The 22058-nt window shown below is 32.0% G+C and overlaps 1 protein-coding gene across 2 annotated transcripts in view; it reads left to right on the top strand.

The window, feature by feature from the left end:
* Positions 1-22058, top strand: part of METTL15 (methyltransferase like 15) — a 218427-nt gene that overhangs the window by 101565 nt on the left and 94804 nt on the right. For both annotated transcript variants that reach the window (XM_011977240.1, XM_011977239.1), the window contains exon 4: positions 3213-3349. In XM_011977240.1, the coding sequence (XP_011832630.1) occupies positions 3213-3349 (137 nt within the window). The remainder of the gene's footprint in view (positions 1-3212; positions 3350-22058) is intronic.

Below are 22058 nucleotides of genomic sequence, written 5' to 3'. Positions count from 1 at the left end.
ATCAGGAATCATTTTCCTCAAATGCTGGTTTGTAATTTTTTTTACTTTAATTCACTTTCATTTTGATTCTGAACCCCAATCATGTCTTACATTTTTTGTTCTCTTTCACTTTTGCCTTTTCTTCCTCTTTCACTCTTCAGAAAGAACAGAGAATTTAGTGTTGGCGAGACCTAGTTTAGAGTTCACTTCCCCTCACTTACTAGTAATAGGATCTTAATCAAGTCACATTTTCTCTCTGCACCTAAGTTTTCCCCTTTTTTTTTTTTTTTTTGTAAAAATGGATATAATGCCAGTTGTCTAATTCCCTCATGGAGCATTTTTTAGTGGAGTAGGAAAACATCGATGCTCGGTAAACCATAAAGCAGTATGCAGATATAGACTTTATGACTTAATAAGACAGAGAGGTGTGTGAAAGAACACAGGTTTTAAGCCCAGATTCGTCTTTATTCAATTCCTGCATTTGCCACTTACTAGTTTAGTGCAGTCTTAGTTTGTGAAATGTATATATAACATCTAATGACATCTCCTTCGTGATTGTAATGATGACATAAGGTAATCTTTATAAATCTCTGTGAGATAAACGGGGGTACCTTTTATTCCCATTTATTCTTAGATGAAACAATTGAGACTTAAAGAATTCAAGTGTTTTGTTTAGGGTTATACAGGTTGTCAGTTAAATAACCAGAATAAACTTAGTATTACAATGTGAGTTTTGTTTTATGGATAAATTATATCAGGTAATTTCAAAGAAAGAGTTCCATGTATGTTTGGAGCACAAAATATACATTTGGAATATATGTATAGATGAGATCCATAGAAGGGTTACTTTGAAACATTCAGATTTATTTGTTCTTGTGCATTTCTTTGTTAACCACAAAAATTGACCAGTTGCTTTTTTTATTTGCAACTCATACAGATTTTAAACTGTAGTCTTATGTTAGTGACCTAGAGGAAGGCGAAAACTAATTGGCTCCCTTTTCAATTGTAGTGCTGCTTGGCTCATGAGGCCTAGATGTCACTATTACATGTGATGAAAAATGAATATTAGAATTGTAAAAATGAGAGTTGATGGCTCCAATCATGTATTAACTCAGGACATATGGTGGGTTTTACCTCTAGTTTCACAAATTCCATTTGTCTGCTGCTTTTTGCTTTCTGTGTTACACTTGACTAGTAGTAACAGATTTTTTTTCCCCCTGTGGAAACTTTCTTGATTGTCAGTACATCTACAAGGGCATAATCATGATATATTAAAAATAATCATGTAAATTATAATCACATTTTTCAGAATATTGCTAATGATGATGATTTTTCTTTAAATACTGATTGGGACTTTCTTGTCTTGGAATAAGGGTAATCATATCTAAATTGTTTTATTTAATCTACTTTTAGTTTAAATCCAGAGTTATAGCAAGGCTTGGTATTAATACCATGACAAGGAAGTAGTTTATGATTTTGCTTGGGAAAAAATTCTTCGGTTAAATTATGTTGAACTTCTTAAAATTTTTAAATTGATGTAATGTATAGTGGAAGATTTTACCAATTCATAGATGTATAAAATAAGTTACTGGCAAAGGAAATTATTTCATCTTGAGATTTAAGTGTTTCTAAAAATAAAAAGATATTGTTTAAAATGGTGAAAAATATATTTAGCCATGCCTTTTATGGTGACAGCGATAGAAGTACAAAGTTAAGTCACACTAAAACATTTGTGTTAAAAAGCAATGCTTGTACATTTTTACCACATTTACATCTTTTTCTGTTTTATGTCCATCCTCTAATTTTGATCAGAAGATTTCTTCCATGTTATTCTTTCAATAGCAGGCTAACTTTTATGAGGACATGATCAGAGGATGGGACTCAGCATGGTAGATAGGAGCCAAAAAATCAAAGCATAATTGCGTGCCCAGTTTCCGATCACTGTCCCTGAAATAAGTGGAAACATTCAGAGCAGGGAAATATATTCAAATGACAGGAATTTCCCTTCTTATGTACTATGCACATGAACTTTAAGAAAATTGTATGTTTAGGTATTTTTAAATCTAGCCAATAGACTTATGTTATTCATCATTGTAGTCAATATTATTAGAGTAATTGTTTTTATTTTCATAACACCAATGAAGTTTGCTGAAAGGTCCCATTAAACTAAGAGCATAACTTGAAGGGAATATGTGGAGAATGTCTTGAGTTGCAAACTAGTCACAATCAACTAACTAGTACACACATGTATTTCTTATAATCCAGGTCTGGTTTCTTGCTCAACTGTGACATGACTTTTCTCTTTGGAGTGTGGCCAAATAGCCAAGAAATAGATTCAGATTCAATTAACCATACTGTATATCTGGAATGAGCCAAGCGTTGAGTGATATGTACTCAAGTACATCCTATCCTGTTGTCCTGGCAAAATTATTACTGGCAAATGTTTCACTCTTAAAAGTATTTTGATTTACACAAGAAATGATATGTTACCTTACCAATTAGGCAGGTGGTGATAGTATCTTCTTTTCTTCTTCATTTTCTTTTTAAATGCTAAAGACACTGGAATTTTGCAGCTTTAAGTAACGATCCCAAAGACATAAATACTTCATGTCAAACCTAGAATTTACCCTATGTATTTTGACTTGAAAAGCTTTTTTTTTTCTTCTCAGTTCATATTTGTTATTTTGTTATTACAGATATAATCTGTAAGTTTGTCAGTTTTCAAGATTTTATCTGATTTGTCCTGTGCCTATTTATTATTATGGATGTTTATTCTCTCTATCTCTCTGTCTTTTCTCTTCTTGAGTATCATTTTCATAGAAAGCATTAAGAGAAATTGAGATAAAATGAGCCACACTAATTGTAAGCCATCTCCAAATGAGAAACTATTGAAAATGTTATTACCAGCTGGATGCTGGAAAGTATTAAAGAGCTGGGGGCACAACAGTGTGACCAGTTTGACCTTATAGAGAGAAATATAAATTTGTCTTGAATTAGCCAGTCTGTGTCAGAGGTTATTTTACTGATAGTCTGATCAGTTCTTTTAGACTGATCACTCATAATTGAGCCAGATCTCACATATAACAAATTCAACCATAGACAAAACCATTGTAATTATTTTCCTATTTACTGTCAACTCTGAAAATCATTGTGTGCTTCTAGAAATTGAGATAGTTGTCAAGAATAAGTTTTGTTTATGCTAAGTTGTAATTTTCTTTTTCTGTGTTTGCTAGATTTTTCTAGATATGACATTTGGTTCGGGAGGGCACACAAAAGCCATTCTACAGAAGGAGTCAGATATTGTTTTGTATGCCTTGGACAGAGACCCGACAGCTTATGCATTAGCTGAACATCTTTCAGAGTTGTATCCGTAAGTAATACCGTTGCATATTTATTTGATTTTCGTTCTTAGTTTTACAGAGCTTGGCTTACCACTTTGGAGTTTGTTCTGCTTTGCATGGGCTATATTTTACTCCATTAAATATTTTCTCAATTTTTTTCCCCAAAAATAATTAATGTAAGTGATATTTTTAGTGCCACTTAAAGTAATGCTATTTTTCAGTTATCCTTTCTGAATCCATAAAAAGAAATACAAAAATGTCTTCCACTTACAAGACTGAAAATGTTTTGGAATCCATCCACAAATAATATTTTGACAATAACTCATAGTCAAAAAATAATTTTTAAACATTTTTATGAGTTTATTTCTAAGAATTTAGCAGAGTAAATAAGTATGTGAGAATTCTGTAGAACTCATGGGGACATATACATCAACATAATATACTTGTTTGCTTTGAATTTTCCGAAATTCACAAATAAATCTAGAGTGATCCACCCTTCTATCAGAAAAAGTGATGTATAACTAAAGAACTTTTTAAAAATATAAAATATTACATGAATGAGTGGTAAAACCATCTGCCTATAAAGAAACATTTTGAATTAGGGAGTAGAGTTTACATGATTTGTTGTTTAAAGCCATCATTTTAAAAGAGAAAAATATCTTGGAGCTAAGATGGGTCTCTCCAAATACATAAAGGACTGTTTTCAGGAATGGGAAATTGTTTTATTCTGTCATTCATCAGAGACTGGAGTCAAGAAAATAGATGGGAATTTGAGAGGTAATTTTGAGTTGATGTGAACTATAGTTCCTATCAAAAGTTGAAGTTTTGACTTGATGTGGACTAGAGTTTTTACTAGTTGTAGCTATTCAACAGCAAAATAGTCTCTTTGGTGAAGTTCCAAAAATATGACCATGGAAAAGTTTAATTAGACACTAAGAATAGAAAGTTTAATTCGTCATCTAGAATAGTATTTAGTCTCTTGGTCCCAAACTCTTTGCAAATCTAATGAATGTGATTAACTCTCCCCATAAAACTATAAATAAATACACATAAGCTTTTGTTTGCAAGATCACAGAATTTATGGAGTCCCTGAAGCCTACCATTTGACCCCAGATTATTTCATTTCTTCCAAGAATAATATGAAGATGTGGTTTAATTACATGGTACTAATTTTTAATATTTTAAATCTATCTGTCTTCTGCAGTGTAACTTAGATGTACCTTCTTTAATAAGATGTTTTATTAGAGCATTCATATTTGTGAAACATTGTATGAGTTCACTTCGTTATGATGTGAACATGCATGAAGTATAGACCTCTTTTATACAGCAGTCCCTTTGTACTTGAGGAGAAGTGGATACCAAAATCCATGGATGCTCAATTCCCTTATATAAAACGGTGCAGTATTTGCATATAACCTACACACATCCTCCCATATACTTCAAATCATCTCTAAGTTACTTACCTAATACAAAGTAAATACTGTTTAAACAGTTGTTATGCTTTATTGTTTAGGGAATAATGACAAGGAAAAAAGTTTTGTACATGTTCAGTACAGATGCACCTATCTTTTTTTATGATCTGCAGTTAGTTGAATCAATTGATGTGGGATCCACAGATAAAGAGGGCCAGTCATATTTTACTGTCATAGAAAAACTGAATTTTCCTAAGATATTGTTGTTTCTTAAGGCAATGATTCCCAATCCAGTGATTTCAATGGCTCTTATTCCTTTAAACACTCCACTTTCTCAAATGTAGCTTAAAGTTTATAAATTTTACCATGTGTAATTTTTTTTAACCTAACAGGAACTATCAGGCTGTATATTCTTTTTAGTTTATAGATGTGGAAACTATTAGACAGATAGATGAAGTGATTTGCTAGAAGGCATAAGTGACTTTATGGGGACAGACCTGGGACATGTATTCTAATCCCTAGCCTCACAATCTCATTTTATTAAATATTACTGCTTTAGCTCAAATCTTGAGACTTTTTTTACTTCATTGACAAAATGATTTCTTTGTCAAACAGAATAAATTAGATAAGAAAAAGGAAGCAGATCAGAGTAAGCCGTGAAGAAGGAATTAATACAGATAAAAGCTAGAATCAAGGAAACTATAAACAAAAAAAAAAAAAAAAAAGAAAAAAATTGAAAGGATAAAGAAATCGCAAGAGATCAGTCTTTGAAAATAGCAAAATCACTTTTGAGCCTGATTTCTAGAGCTAAAACATGTGATTAAGATTGAGAAGGAAGACCAACCATAGACACAAGATAAGTTCATCATAAGATAATAAAACTGCAACTCTCTGGTAACTTGCAAAACCTAGATGAAATGAATGATATCCTAACAAAATATAAATTATTAAAACTTGATTAATAGTTATAAAATTTGAATGTCATCACCATAATAGAAATCAGAAGGTAGCTGAAGTATATAGAAAAAAACACCCTGACCAAATGGCTTTGCAGTTATTTAATTCTTTAAAAAAAAAAAAAAAAAAAGAGGAAATAGCAATGCCTTTTACACTAATCCTGACCATGGTAAATTTGGAAAATTATTTCCGTTAATATTATGAATTTAGCATAATTTTAATACCCATCTTTTTTTTTTATTGGAGACAAGTTTTCACTATTTTGCCCAGGCTGGAGGGCAGTGATGCCATCATAGCTTACTGCAGCCTCTGCTTCCTGACCCTTCTGCCTCAGCCTCTCAAGTAGCTGAGACTACAGGTATGCACTTGTCTAATTTTTTTATTTTTAGTAGAGATGAGGTCTCCCTATGTTGCTCAGGCTGGTCTTAAACTCCTGAGCTCAAGTGATCATCCCACCTCAGCCTCCCAAAGGACTGGGATTATAGGCATGAGCCACCATGTCTGGCCTAATACCAAATCTTGATCGAGATAGTATAAAAAGGAAAAATGTCTAAGTTTGCTGAAGTATAGAAATATAAAAATTGGAAAGGAAATACTAGTATGTCTAATTCACTTTCATTTAATTAAAATAGTAATACCTATGGCCTAATGAAGTTTATTTCATGAAGATGGAATGTTCCATGTCAGGTAGTTAATCAATGATAGATTGATAAGCATGACAATAATCAACTAGCTATTCTTATTAAAATTTCATTTAAGGAAACTACTTAAATGTAAAATATTCTCAATCAAGGACAAGCAGTATTTTCCTAAAATGTGAAGTACTATAACTATTTAAGACAAAATTAGGATGTGAATAGGATTTAACTTCTATAAATAATATTTCTCAATATTTTTTCAAGATCTGACAAAGTCTAATTAGAATATTCTTCTTATAATGATTTACCGAATAGTTAAAAACCCCAAATACTTATAAAATTAATAAGATGATGTTTAGCTAAAAATTTAAAACTCTATTCAGAATAGAAGAACTCTAGGGACAACAAGAAAGTCAGCCCTTTCCTTTCTATTATAAGGGTCACAGCTGATACCCCTATAACAAAGAGAAAAGAGTAACAAATTTATTTGATCATAGTTTTACATGGCACAAGGTCCTTCAGAAAGAAGATACAAAGATATAGCGAGAACTATCCATTTTTTATGTTTAAATTCAATAAAGTATGGAGAGCATGTAGAGCTATGATTGGACAAAAAGGATATATGGTCTAACACTAACTGGCTGAGTTGGGGGAACTCAATAAGGTCTCTCTATGCATCATTCCTTTCTCCTGGGTATGAAGGTAGGACTCCTGTGGAATGAGGGTCTTAATTTCTTTAGGGTCATCTATTCTGTTACACAGAAAGAAGTAGGGGAAGTTAGAATAGTATTTTAGGCTTTGAAGCTGGCTTTGGAGAAAAAAGGTTCTGGTTTCTATGGGGGAGGTTAGAATAATATTTTATGCTTTAAATCTGGCTTTGGAGGAAAGGGATTCTGGTTTCTATGACCCACGTTGGGGAAGAGGGATTCTAGTGTGGCTTGTCTCTGAGGAAAATGAGAGACAGGAGGGAAAGAGGTGGTCAGAAGGTAACTTTGCTTCTGAGGCTGCTTCTTAGGCTTTCACTTGGGGCTATTGCTTTCTGAGCCCCAGCAGTACCTAGAAAGGGAAATGGGAAAAAATATTCTATTCACAAAAGCACCTAAAATTATATAAAATATTTAGTAATAAATTTAACAAAAAGCACACTTCCAAGTGGGAAAACTATAATTTTTTGAAGGGCATACAAGAAGATTTGAACAAAAGGGAAGACATATTTGAGGTAGAGAGAATTAATATTATAAAAAGAGGATGGAGTGAAGAGGATCATGCCTGCAACCCCACCACTTTGTGAGGCCAAAGCCAGAGGATCTCTTGAGCCCAGGAGTTAAGAGACCAGTCCTGGCAACATAGTGAGACACTGTTTCTTACAGAGAAATGGTGGTGCGCACCTGTAGTCCCAGGTACTCAGGAGGCTGTGGTGGGACTCAGGAGGTTGAGATTGCAGTGGGCCCTAGTCATGCCATTGCACTCCAACCTTGGTGACAGAGCAAGATCCTGTCTCAAGATGGATGGATGGATGCATGAATGCATGGATGGATAGACAGATCAGAAAGAATACAAATAAAAAGAGCTAATACTCCCAAAATTCATATATACATGTATTGTACATGTAAATTACTTTGTTCATTAAATTTGGATGATGTGATCCTTAGTTTATATGGGGCAAAAAGTGACAAGATGTTTTTTTAATTAAAAAGTAAGAGGAAACCTGCCTTACTAGATGTAAGATTACACGATAAAATCACTGTAATGAATCAATACAATATTGATACAAGAATAGGCAAGTGGATTAGTGGAGGAAATAATCCAAAAATTGATTCTGCTAAATAAAGGCATTTAATTGAAGATAAAAATATTTTAATTCATTGAGAAAATGGTGCATTATTAAAAAATGATGCTGTTACAATGCCTGTCAGATTTGAGGAAAATAAAATTGACCCATATTAAAATTTGGATTCAAGAATAACTTCTAGATGGTGTAAAAAATTTGTGAAAATTTGAATATACAAGTTCTATGAGAAAATTGGAGAGACTATATACACAATCTAGGAGTGAGAAACTTCTTAAGACTAGAAATCATAAATCTGTAAATATGTTTATGTAAAAGCATAAAGCAAGAATAGTTTGCTAATTTCTAACAGCTAATTTGAAAAATAAATGTTAGTAATATAGAAGATAGGAAAAAGATTGATATCTATTATATAGCATAAGTTCTTACAAAACTAGAGAGAAGACAATAAAACATACAGAAGGGTGATTCATAGAAGATTAAACTGAAAGGATGCTCCAATTCAGTAGCAATAATGAGAGCAATCAAAATAATAATGGTGCAATACACTAAAAAGCATAATTTTGCTAGTGAGGATATGCAGAAAAAGATACTTTCATCTAATTTGGGTGGACATCTTTTAATATAAAGCACATAATCTGCCTAGAATCTATTCCATCTAAGTAAAAGAATATCTAAGGAAACATGTTTTTACATTTCCTACAAACTTTATACATACATTGCTTGTGTGTATATAATCATGGAGAACTTGAGAAAGACAGGATTAACAATTGAAGGACGTTCAGGGAAAGAGAAAACAATGATTAAGAAAAACCCAGAGATTTTATGATTACATCTCTGCATATTTATGCAAAATAGAAAATTCAGAGTAATGCTATATATGTAATTTGTTCATATCCACATGTATAGTAGTAAAATAAAGTATGCATGAGAGAGAAAAACACACATTTGTGTTTGGGAGTATTTCTGGGAATAATGGATAGATGGATAGCTGGTTGAAAGGGTAGATAGATAGATTACATATCTTCGTAAAAGTATTTATGTAATTGCAACCTGTAGCAGAGCACACAATGAAACATTTTGTCATTTTAAAGTAAACACCTTTTGAAGAAATATAGTAATTTTTTTCTTTTATTTATTTTGCTATTATTCTAAAAGAGGAGTTAAGTTTCTCTTAAAAAAAATCCCTTGTCCTTTACTCTGTCAAAACTAAGTCAGAAATAGAAACTAACATTTTTACAGAAAACTGAGCAATTCCTGGGAAGGCTGAGTTTTAGGCTAACCCATTTTAGCTCTTTCAGAAAAGATGACATGTCAGATCACCTGTTGTTTGAAGACTGAAACTTTTTGCTATTGCCTCTGAAGACTGTATAAGAGGAAACACATTTAAATTGGAGCAGTGAGGTGCTGGTTGACTTTTTAATGTAGTGGAAGATGGATATTGGAAGACAATTTTAAAAACCAAAGTTTTTTATCTTCTGAATTTAGGAATAATACATACTATGTATACTAAGTTTACAGAATATAGATATGTATAAAGAAACTAAAAAGCATTCCATCATTTTACTATAATTTTAAGTGGTTTCTAAAAAGATAATAAGCTGTTATTTTCAACATTTCATAAAAGAAGCTATGTGTACTGGGGTAAATTTATAATAGAAAAATATAAACTCACCCATAATTCTACCACTTTAGGTAATCAGGGTTAGTGATTTTCTGTATTTCATTCCATGTTTCTGATCGTCAGTATTTCATTATGTATACTCCTTCCTGTTTGAATTTTTTGGGGCACTTTCACTTTTTGTACTTGTAAAATGTTAGAATATCATGGCAAAGTTTAAAATCCATTTTGATTAATTGTATTAAATGCGTAACTGCCTTATAAAGAAATGACATCTTTATTCTGTATCGCAATCCAGAAGCCTGATATATCTTTCCACTTAATCTGGTATTTTGTGTTTCTTAGTTAATTTTTTTCTAAATTAAAATTATAAAATACAGGAAAGTACTGAGAAAAAATTTAAAATAATTCATAGAACTAACACCAGTGTAAACAAGTTGGAATACTTCCTTCTAATTACTTTGGTTATCTATGCATATATGTTCATATATGACACATGTATATATATTTTGCTAAATGGAGTCTACTTATATATTATCAGCACATTCCTCTTTAATTAAATTATTTTAAAACACGATTTTATTGATTGTAGGGTATTTTTATCATATAATTGTAACTTAATTTATTAAAACCCTAATTCTTATATACTCTTACCTATATTCATATTGTTGATGATTTAATAAGCAGCAAATATCCGATGTGTTTTGGGCAAACAAATCTGAGTGTGTGTTCTGTAAAAGGGTAATTATATCAGGATACACCGCTGTTACCTTCTTTTGTATTTTTAATTTTTGTGTTTTATTGAACTTTTATAATTTCTTATGTCCATTATATATATTTGATTTTACCTCTTCACTAGTGATTTAATGACATTCCTTTTATTTTTTTAATTTACTCATCACTGACTTTAGTATTTTTTAAGATAAAAAGTATTTAAATACTTTTTTAAGTATGCTTTTAAAATAATATTTATTGATTAACCACTGTCATGTAAGGTGATAAAGTAATACTCCTTTGTTTTTCTTCTTCTGCTGCTACCCTACTTCTTGGCTCTTTAAATACTATTTTGGGATTTAGATATTAATGTCTACTCTTATGATAACTGTTAGTTAGCATTTACATTTTTGGCTGTATTATCTAAAATAATTCTTTATATTTAGGCCATTTTAATTTATTTCAATGAGCCTACTAGCTGTTTTATAATACTTTCAGTTCCATTTTGCATTCCTTATGTGGGTTCATGTCTCAGTCAATTGATTACATCTTTAAGTAGTTTTTCTGTAAACATGCAGAAAGGATACATCTGAGCTTTTGTTTACCTGAGAAAACAGTGTTTTTCATGCCTTCTTACATTTGCAATAACTTGATAGGGTATAGAATTTGGGGAATTTTATTGATATCACTTATGTTCTTCTGGTTGTAGTATTGCGGAGAAGTCTGAGGTCAACCCAGTTTTTTTTTGTTTTGTTTTGTTTTGTTTTTTCTGTTTCTTGGAAATCTGTTTCTCACTTGTTCTTTTCACCAGGCTGGATGCTTATTAGATACAGTTCTTTGAAAATTTTTGATATTTATAAATAGTACTAAGAAATATTACTGATTGGTCACTTTTAGTTAATTTTCTGTATACTCCATGAACAGTTTTTGTCCTGTGGATCAGGTCTTTCATCTAAAAGATGACTTTTTGTTTTAGTAACCTCTCTCCCCTTATTTCTGTTTTCTGCCCTGTGAGCCTTCATTATTTGTTGGTTAGATATATATTATCTATCCTGCATGTATTTTATTTAATCTCTTAGTGTTTTCAGCTATTTTCACTTTACTGCAGTATTCTGTAAAATCTCTTTGAGATTATTCTCTGGGTTAAGGATTTTATTTTCTGTAGTGTTGTTTATGGTTTTTACTGTCAATATTGTTCAAGTTTTAATTCCGCTAATTAGAAGTTATCTTTGCTTAAAATCTTTTCTTATTTAATTTGTTGACTTTCTCCTTTCTGCCAAATTATTTTTATTTCTTCTTCTGTTATCGTTTCATTTCCATGTTTTCTTTGTGAACAGAGTATATACATCAAGGAATAGGTTCCTTCTGGTGCTCTCTTGTGTCTCTGAGGCAATGGGTGTGAGTGGAACATTCTTAACCTTTTTCCTAACTCACTCCATAGCCTTCAATCAGGGTTCTAACTTACATTTGGTAAGAAGAGTTAGGTTTTCTGTATTCTGCCATATCCTTGGGGACTACTTTTAGTGATTTATACTATTTGAACTTCCATTGTTTTTTTTTGTTTTCAGAAAAGATTAAACAAACAAATTATATTACTGTGGAGCAAAAAGAGGGAAGCCAGCTAACATAGTAATATAATTAGAGAGTTATAAAACTATTTATTCATATGATATGATATATTCTAAACTACCCACATTATCTAAGTTGTGTAGTCTTATTTTCTAGCACTTGAAGTTTATCATTTTCCTTCTCTTTCTTTTAAGCTGCCATTTTTAATTTTCGGTCATATTTACACAGGAAGCCAGAGCAATGGCAAGTCTAGAACTCAGCATCAGGTTTGCTGCTTGTATTCTTTCTACACCACTACAATGTTATTCAAGAAGCAATTTAGTCACATTGTTGAACAGAGTCAAGACTGAAACCCAGGCATTTTGACCCTAAGGCCAGTTTAAAAATCTTATAAAAGAATACATGATCTTAAACAGCCCTATCAACCTAAAATTTAGACTTTTAGGATAAGATATGAGACACAGTTGTTATTAATCTTACTAACCATGGGAGGTCAGTTCTGTCATAAACTGTCAAAAGTGAAAGAATTTTCACAAATATAAACAAGCATGAAAAAAGATATCTTGCAAAAATTAACTAGACCGTTTTGAACTATTGATGATGATCTGTTACCTGTTCATTATTTTTGGTAACACAAACATTACTAAAACAGGATATTGTATTTTGCCCCATTTAATATTATTAAATATAATCTTTGCTCAGGAGATGTTAGCCTTGTAAGCTGAAGCTGTTTGTTTGAGGAGGTAAAACTTGACTCTAGTCTACCAAACATAGTTCCAAGGCTTGAGGAATATATGTTTATTCCATAAACTTGTATTGTACTATCTACTTTTCAGGCAATCTGCTAGTTCTGACGGTTCCAGAGGGATTAAGACCTATAGCTATGCCTTCATAGAGTTTACAATGTAAGCAGAAATTAGATAGAAATTAGATAGAAAACAGATAATTTTACAACTAGTTATTTAATTAAAATTGTGATCATGGCTATGAATGAGTAGATCTAAGGAATATGATATCAGGATCTAATCTAGTTTAGAACTTCTGGGAAGACTTCCGGAGTATGTGAATTCACGTTAGAACCTGAAAGATCAATGATTGTTAGCTAGGTGAAAGAGGGAGGGATGATCTGGCAAGAGAGAGAATTGAGGTGTTGAAAACAGAATATTCAAAGATCTTTGGCAGAACTGAGAATGGCATATTGAAAGAAATGTAATGTGAATGGATGATAGAAAGGGAGAGGAATGGCCAGAGTGGTAAGTTAGGGCTAGGCTATACAGGACCTTGTTAGGGATTTTAGACTTCATCTTAAGAACAAAGGGAAAGCACCAAAGTTTTTGAAACAGGGAACTGACATGATCATATTTGCATTTTCAAAGGAATAGTCTTTTTGTTTGCGTGAAGAATGGGTAGGAGGAGGGCAAAATTGGGAAGGATTCAGTGAGATCAATTAGAAGGCTAGGAATTGCTGCTGTATCTGAAAACTGAGGATAGTTGGGCCTAGATTTTTGTTTCCTGATCATTCTATTAGAAATTCTACTTTGTCTTAATCATCTCTGGCTTCCTGTTTTAATGGTATTCTAAATAATTAAAACAATTTTTTTTCCAAGATAAAAGTATGTTTTGTGTTTATAAGTGAAACTGAAGTTAATATTATGACACTACATTTTGTGAGACCCTCAAGAATTCCCATTCTTCTGACTTAGCCAGTATAAAGAAGGAGACAAGGAATAAGTTCAGTCTTACCGTGTTCTCATGTCCAGCGTGTATTTTTATTCTCACAGAAGACTTTCGGTAATTATCTTTTTCTCAGAATCTCCTCCCTTGTGTGTAATCAGTAAGGCTCTTTCATGTCTACCTCAAGGCTTACGCGCTTTAGTATCTGACTGCTCTTTTCCTTCTTTTCCATATAACTCTGGAACCAGACTGCTAAGCTTTTTTTAACTTCAACTCTGCTATTTACTCAGTATAAAACTTTGAATAGGTTACTTAACCACTCTGCTACTCAGTTTTCTCATCTTTAAAAATGGAGATAATAATAGTACATACTTCCTAGAAATAATAGGATTACGCTTAGAACACTGTCTAGCATATCTTTTTAATGAGTCGTGAAATCATTTTGTTGGATCCTGATCAGAGTTTAATGGAATGGAATAAGAATATCGTAGTACATCATATGAAGTTAAATTAAGTATTGTTTCTAATGAAAGAATTTTATGTATACATATATACATATACATATGTATTGTAAGTTTCTGTATATATGTGACTGCAGTTAAACTTATTGTTGACTATGTGTCTTGATCAAAATTTTTTGAAAACCACCATGCTATTTGACTATATTCCACATATTTTGTTCATGTTGTATATTAAATGTTCATTGAAGAAAAAAACTATGTCTAACACATGTCATATCCCTGCTTGGATATGTTATTTTTTAATTTTTAATTTTTTGCCAAAAACTTTGCAGACTTACAAGGTATCTGAAACTTTATTCCTAGCTGGTTCCTCCCTCTTTGAACTCATCTGGATCTGGCTTATTTCAAATATCCATCCCCACAAGTGAGAAAGTAGTTTAGATTTTAGAATCAAACAGTCTTGATTTAGAGTCTTAGTTCTGCCTCTTTCTAGCTATTAGATTTTTAGATCAATGACTTAATCTTTCTAAGTCTGTATTTTTATACCTTTAAAATGAGGTATTATTAATACCTACCTTATGGGATGTTATGAAGATTGAATAAGTTTATGCAATTAGATTGTATATCATAAAATTGTTTAATAAATATTAGCTATAGTTGCTTTGTTAGAATTATCATGTAGGATAATACATAGTTACATTAATTGTTGTCATTATGCTAAGATTTTGGAAAGTTTCACTGGCATACACCAAGATGATGATTGGCAATTATTTCCTGTCTTTACCTGCTTGGTTCCTTAATATGCACAGATAGAATTGTTTTAAGATTTGAGGCTTGGGACACCATTCAACTTCTCTCACCTTGCAAAGTGCTGTGGCATCTGCCTTTTGTTATAGACTTTCTTCCCTTGTCAGTGTAAATACTGAAGGCTGTATCTGTGCAGTGGTCTGAATATTGGTGTCTCCCCCAGATTCCTGTGTTGAAACCTAATAGTATTAAGAAGTGAGGTCTTTGGGGAAGTGATTAAGTTATGAGTGTTCTACCCTCACGAATGGAATTAATGCTCTTATAAAAGATTGCAGGGAGCTGCTTTGTCCTTCTGCCATGTGAGGACACAGCAAGAGTCTCCCTTTTAAGCAGAACACATGCCCTCACCAGACACTGAATCTGCTGGCATTTTGATCTTGAACTTCCCAACCTCTAGAACTATGAGAAATAAATTTCTGTTTCAATAAATTACCCAGTCTAAGATGTTTTGTTATAGCACCCTAAATGGACTGAGACAGCCTGTCATAGTTACAGATACTCCTGCACTGAGCTGTATTATTGTCTTCTTTTAACCCCAGACTTACTTTATATTGATTGTGGTTTTTCCACACTTCTTGGCTTTAGATAAAAATAACTAATATCATACAAATGTCATCAACCAATCAGAAGTTCTTTCTTATCTATCTTCTATTCTTTGACTCTCTTCTATATTCATATGCTGCTGGATTTCTGAAAGCTACTTTTTTCTCAGTAAAGAAGGTACAAGATTTAATTTTTAGCCATTTCTTGTTCTGAAGCCTGAAACTTCTGCAAGGCTAAATCTTGAGTCACCTTCATTACCTGTACATTTAAATTCATTGTTGACTCTTTAGCTTATTACTGACATGAGGAGACAGAATCTGTAAGTATTTATTTTAAATAAACTCTTTTTTTGTCTTTTGACAAATACAAATTTAACTATAGACCTATATATTATTATTAACACCTCTGCATCCATTCCTAAGTACTGTTATATATTTATTCTTAGAATATTTGGCTTAAAAGTTTGAAAACTGATTCATGAAAGTCAACGTGTATATTTGAAATGCAAATGATATTTATATTATGATAACTATGAGAAAATGAATTACCTCTTCACAAACTTGAGATAATCCATTTTTATTGCCTACGTCATTTGAGCATATCCATATGGTACAGGATAAGAATAGCAGCTTGTTCAGTACAAGAATGACTATACCTAGAAAGACTTCATTTTATCTTGGGTAAATAATACATATTTAGAGATATATTTTATTACATATGAGAAAATTTTAGTAGAACCCTTCATGTTTGGGCTTCTGAGTTATTAAAAGAATGAAAACAATAGTTGTATTTTCTCTAAATCATCAACTAATTAAATCAAATGAGTTTGCTATAATTACATGTATAATCCTCCTGTTCTCGACACCCCCATTTTTGCCTGATATTTAAAGTAAAACTGAGACAAACAGCTGCTGGATTGGATTATCTACTTTAGTATTTTATTCCTTTTTTCCTGAGAGAATACAATCCAAATTTAATACACAGTTCAATGTACATTTTAGTGTCTGCTGTGTATGGGGAAATAGACTTGGTGTGGGGAATGCTCAGAAGCTCAAGATAACGCCTCTGTACCACAAGATAGAGCTCATTATCTAATAAAGAGACAAGTAAAGCTCTATGAAATCAGATAAGTAAATCTCCTTGCAGGGAAAATACCAAACACACTCTAAATTCAAATTTAAATTATTTGAGGAATATACATTCTTATTTTCTCTGTTAGCATAGTTACTCATTTAATTCAATTCCAGACACTGTTTTGGGGCAGATATTAAGTCATATTCTGGTATTACAGCTGGATAAAAAGGTCAACATAATGCCTTCTTACTTTATCAGGAAAGATAGATAATTAACAAGTATTTATTTAAGATAAGTGTCAGGACCCAAAAACATTAAATACCAAGGCAATATGCTTTAAATAGCGTGGAATAACTATGTTATTTAAATAAAATACCATTACAACAAATAATTACAAGAAGGAAGAGTACTCATTATATAGGACACATTATGGACATTTCATCGGACAAATAAAATAATAAGATATCGCTGATTAAGATATCATTGATCAAGTTAAGTTAGCTATTCAATGACTACTTCTATAAAACAGACTTTTTTTCCTATGGTAAAATTCTTACAGTTTTCAATAGTGCACCATTACTTTCATAATAAAGTTAAACTTTTCTACTTACCACAGGAGGCCATTGAGGATATGGCCTTTCTTTTCTTTAGAGTCATCTCTTATAACTTTACAGCAGTCTTCTCATACCCTCCTTGAAATCTAAACTACTTTCATATTAACTCACAATGTTTTGTCATACCTCTCTTCATGTCTATGTGCTGTTCATTTACCTAGTACTCACCCCACTTATGTTTCAAGACTTAGCACTATTATCTCTGCAAAATCACCCAGATATTTCCAAATTGATTAACATTTTTCTCTTCTGTTCCTTGGCACACCCTGTGCTACCTTTATCCAAGCTTTTCATCATTCTCTTGGTTTACTTCCATATATTATATGCTCCTTGAAGTGTTGCTATGTCTTAACAGACTTTGTACTTTCAAACTTTGTATAGTCCCTGGCATATAGTACATGCCCAATATCATATGGATGGATGGTTAGATGAATAAATGAATGGATGATTTTTTTCATTTTCTATATCAAATGTATAAAATAGAAATTAGATATAATGGGCTGAGTTTATCTTAATTTGCATTTTACAATGTAAATAGAACCTTTAAAAATATCCACACTACTCTTTAAAATATGTTATAAGTCTAGATCTAAGTTCTAGAGAGAATTGTGGAGTAAACTGTAGATTCACTTCCTCAGTAAATATTTATATAGAAATGTTAAGTGATAAACCCTGATTAGATATACCATATCATATCTTCCAATGAGCTCAAATCCTTACTACTAGCTTTTACTGTGGAGAAACTAGTTTTCAGTACTATTTCCACTTGCAGTCCTGTGCCAAGGGAATCTGTATGGGAATTATGTATATTATCACTAGAAAAAAAGATGCTTGGATACTCTATATTATAAATAAACTTTATTTTTGAATAATGCTAGTCTCTGTTCACTGAATCTAAAAAATTCATATTTGTCATGCAGACTCCTATATATAACATAAAATTAATCATTTCTTTGAAAGAAAAAAGGTATACTATAGAATATTTAGTTATGATGTAATAATTAAAGATATTAGGATTCATGGAATAATTTTAAAAGTATTTTTTATATGAACACTTTTATTTATTTTGTATCTTGTAGCAATTTTCATATCAGCAAGTATATTAAAAGGAACATATTATGTGCAATGTGTAGACTCAGTGTAGGATTGTCTACGCTAAAATTTTGCAATGATATTGGTTGACTGCTAGATTTCAGGCACCTTTCTAACATCCTTTTTAGTGAGTGTGAAAGGGTTTATTTGTAAGAGATATTGCTACTGGCAGAATTTTATCTTTTTCTCCTGGAATCTCAACAGCTACTCCCATGTTATAGGCATCCCCAGAAAGCTCATCAAAGGATTTCCACCCACACTCTGAATATCTAACAGAGCTTGACCCATTTTTTTTTCTCTTATTAATATAGCAGCATACACATCACGAAGAAAAATAGAGTAAGAGTTAGTCTAAGCTTGGAATTTCAAAAAGTTATCTACCTGTATGCAAGGAATTGAAGTGGACAACAAAATTTGCCTTTTTTTCTTTATTCAAATTATGCGTTAGCAATCTAATCACATTAAGGAATCACATCTAATTTCATGAATATAGTTTTATTTTTAGTGGCTTAAAATGTACATTTGTGTTCTTAAATGCAGTGAATATAAATGCCAAAAATGGAGTGCACTATAAATCAGGAGTTCTTTGTACTCAATTTTTAGGACACAATGTACTGCTTAATAACATAGATAATAATTAAAAGAAGACTAAAACTTTGTATAGTAATACTAGTAGAATCCTTTGGAAGTAATCAGGATAGTTTTGAGACAGAATAGGAAAATATATGTTTAAAGTAATTTTGCTTGTATAAATGATTACATTTCTTTGTTTGTGTAAACCATTAGCTTTTTTTGTTTTCCTTGTGAGGAAAACCAAGTACTCATGTATAGACTGTGGCTAATTTTTTTTTAACTTAAAGGATAAAAGTCTTTCTGGAATACAACACTACATTGTTTTCCCTCTTAAGTCTCTATTGTAGGGCAAGTTACTCCAAGCGTCAGTCACCTCATCTTCCTTATGGTGAGTGAGGTATAAGTGATAAAATAATAATTATTTGAATAAATGCTGATTATTGTTACCATAACAGTTGTTTCTCCTGCTTTTATTAATTTGGAATCAGTCACTTAGCTAACATCCAAGTACAAATACATGAGTGGTGAGGAATACTTCTACTTTGTAGTTATGCCATCAGTTGTCTATATTCACTTTTTTGAATTCTTCTCCCTCCATTCTTTCTTAGACTCTCCCAGATAAGGCCTTCAACTGCCCCACCCCACAGCTCTACCAAAACTCCTCTTGTCAAAGACTCCAGTGATATTCGCAATGCCAAATTCAGTGGTTAGTTCTCATTTCTGAACTTAGATAAACACATAAGCCATCAGCATCATGTGCCATAGTTGACTACTTCCTATTCCTTCAAATGATTTTATTTGGATTTTTTTTTTCCTGTCTGTACTGTTCCTTCTCAAGCTCTTCACGTGTGCCTGCTCCTTTCCCGCTAATATTTGTTGTTCTTCAGGGCTCATTCTACAGGCCTCTTTTCTATTTACACTCGTTCCCTCAGTAATCTTGCCTAGTTTCAGAGCTTTAAAAACTATCTACACATTGATGATTCCAGATTTTTATCTTCAGTCTTTTCCATCCAGCTGCTTAGCTGGCATTTCCACTTAGCTGGCTAATAGAAATCTCAGATGTAACATGTTTAAACAAAACTTTTGATCTTCTCCTCAAAACATGCTTTGCCCTGATTCCAACCCATCTGTAAGGGCAATTCTGTTTTTCTATGTGCAAAATAAAATTCTTTTAATAATAAAAAGGAATACTCATCCTTTTTATATGCCAGTACAATTCTGTTGGAAATCCCATTAACTCTACCTTCAAGGTGTATATGAAATCTGACCCTACGTATCACCTTAGCATTACCACCCTGGTCCAGGCCACCATCATCTCCTAATTGAGTTTTGTCTTTTGACTTGTCTTCCAGCTTCTGCCATTAAAATACTTCTGTAGTCTATTCTCAGCCCCAGGACAAGTTATCCTTTTTAAAAGCAAATTAGATCATGTTTTTCCTCTGCTATGTTGACCGCTGTTTTTTTACCCTGTTTTTTTACTCTGTTTTTGTACTCCTAGCATGTTTACACTTCAAAGCCATTTCCTCTTCCCAGATGTTCTGTGGCACATTCCTTTATTTCTTTCAAGTCTCTTCTCAAATGTCTTCTGTATACTTCTAAGTTTGATACTTTCTATATAAAGTATCAAACTTAGAAGTCAACTCTAGTATTTTGTAATTCATTACCTTTGCTTTATATTTTGTTCTACAGCATTATCGCCCTTTGACATAGTACATATTTATTACAAATAATAATTACTAGTTTATTGTTTATTTACCCGAACTAGAATATAACTACCATGACAGTAGGAATATTTTTCCCTTACTGATATAGATCTAATACCTATAACAGTTGCTGGCCATAATAGGGTATCAATAAATATTTGTTGAAGAAGTAAAGGGATCAATCAAGCAACAAACATAGCAAGTAAAATAGAAGAGATGCCCACGATCTATTGCATTATAAATGATGCAGTTGCAAATATTCTTTAAATAAAGCTGCCCTGTAATACTTGACTTTTCATGAGCTGCTTCAGTTTCATTAAAACTAAGTAAATTCATATAACACATTGATTCGTTCATTCAACTGTTAAGTATCATGTAAAGATCAGCTATACTTTGTTCATAAGTATTTGTTAAACGAGAAAAATGTACTTTAAGTAACAGTTATATAATCTACAAAGATTTCTGAATAATCAAGGATTTTAATATAGGTGTCTTTTATATGGATTAGACTATGAAACTATAGTTGTAGAAATAACAATAGCTAACAAGATTTCATCAAAACTTAATCTCTAATGTGCATTCACATTCATTTATTTCATTTGATCATCACATTGTGTAGAATATTAGGATTAAATGTAGGATTAGGATTTCTATACCAGTTTTTGAGGTGAAGTAACAGAGATCCAGTCATACAGCAAATAGCTTGTTCTACTAGGATTAAAATCTTAAATTTATGCCTGAGAGCTTAGTGCTTGTTCCTTTAAAATACGCCTAAGCTTTTAAATGATTGATCTGCATTGATGTATTGGCAATCTTTTAATTTGTCCTAGGTTTCCCAACATTTAACTTGACTCAGTCTTAACCAATTTCTTATCAGATGTTAAGAAAATTTAAAAAGATGGGAAACATAGATGATAGAGGAAATGCAAAGGGGATAGCCAAGTTTTTTGAATAGTGAAATATGGATAAAAAAATTGAATAAGGGATAACCCTTTTGTCTGATGTGTTTCAAACTTTTTTTTTAAAAGCCAAGTGGACTTATTTAAGAAGATTTGATTGTCAGAAAATAAAAGCTGTATTTTTAAAGAGCTTATGTATTTCTGAAAATAATGATATACTCAGTATTTTCTTGAAGTACTGTTTTATTCTAGGAAAAAGGTCATTTGCTCATTTATTTAGCATATATTTATTGAACATCTACAATATGCCAGGCACTTTTCTCAGTGCTTGGGATAAATCAGTGAATAAACCAAAGAACCTGCCACCATGGGAGTTAACTTCTAGCAGGGCCGATCTTGTAATAAGCAGAATAGGTAAGTTGTCTAGTATGTAACAAAGTGATACTTACTATGAAAAACAACCAGAGGACCAGGCATGGTTGCTCATGACTGTAATCCCAGCACTTTGGGAGGCCGAGGCAGGCGGATGGCGACGTCAGGAGATCGAGGCTATCCTGGCTAACACGGTGAAACCCCGTCTCTACTAAAAATACAAAAA

The sequence above is a fragment of the Mandrillus leucophaeus genome, unplaced genomic scaffold (genome assembly GCF_000951045.1).
Source record: "Mandrillus leucophaeus isolate KB7577 unplaced genomic scaffold, Mleu.le_1.0 Scaffold1753, whole genome shotgun sequence".
Taxonomy (NCBI): Eukaryota; Metazoa; Chordata; class Mammalia; order Primates; family Cercopithecidae; genus Mandrillus; species Mandrillus leucophaeus.
This window is presented reverse-complemented; position numbering and strand designations above follow the sequence as displayed.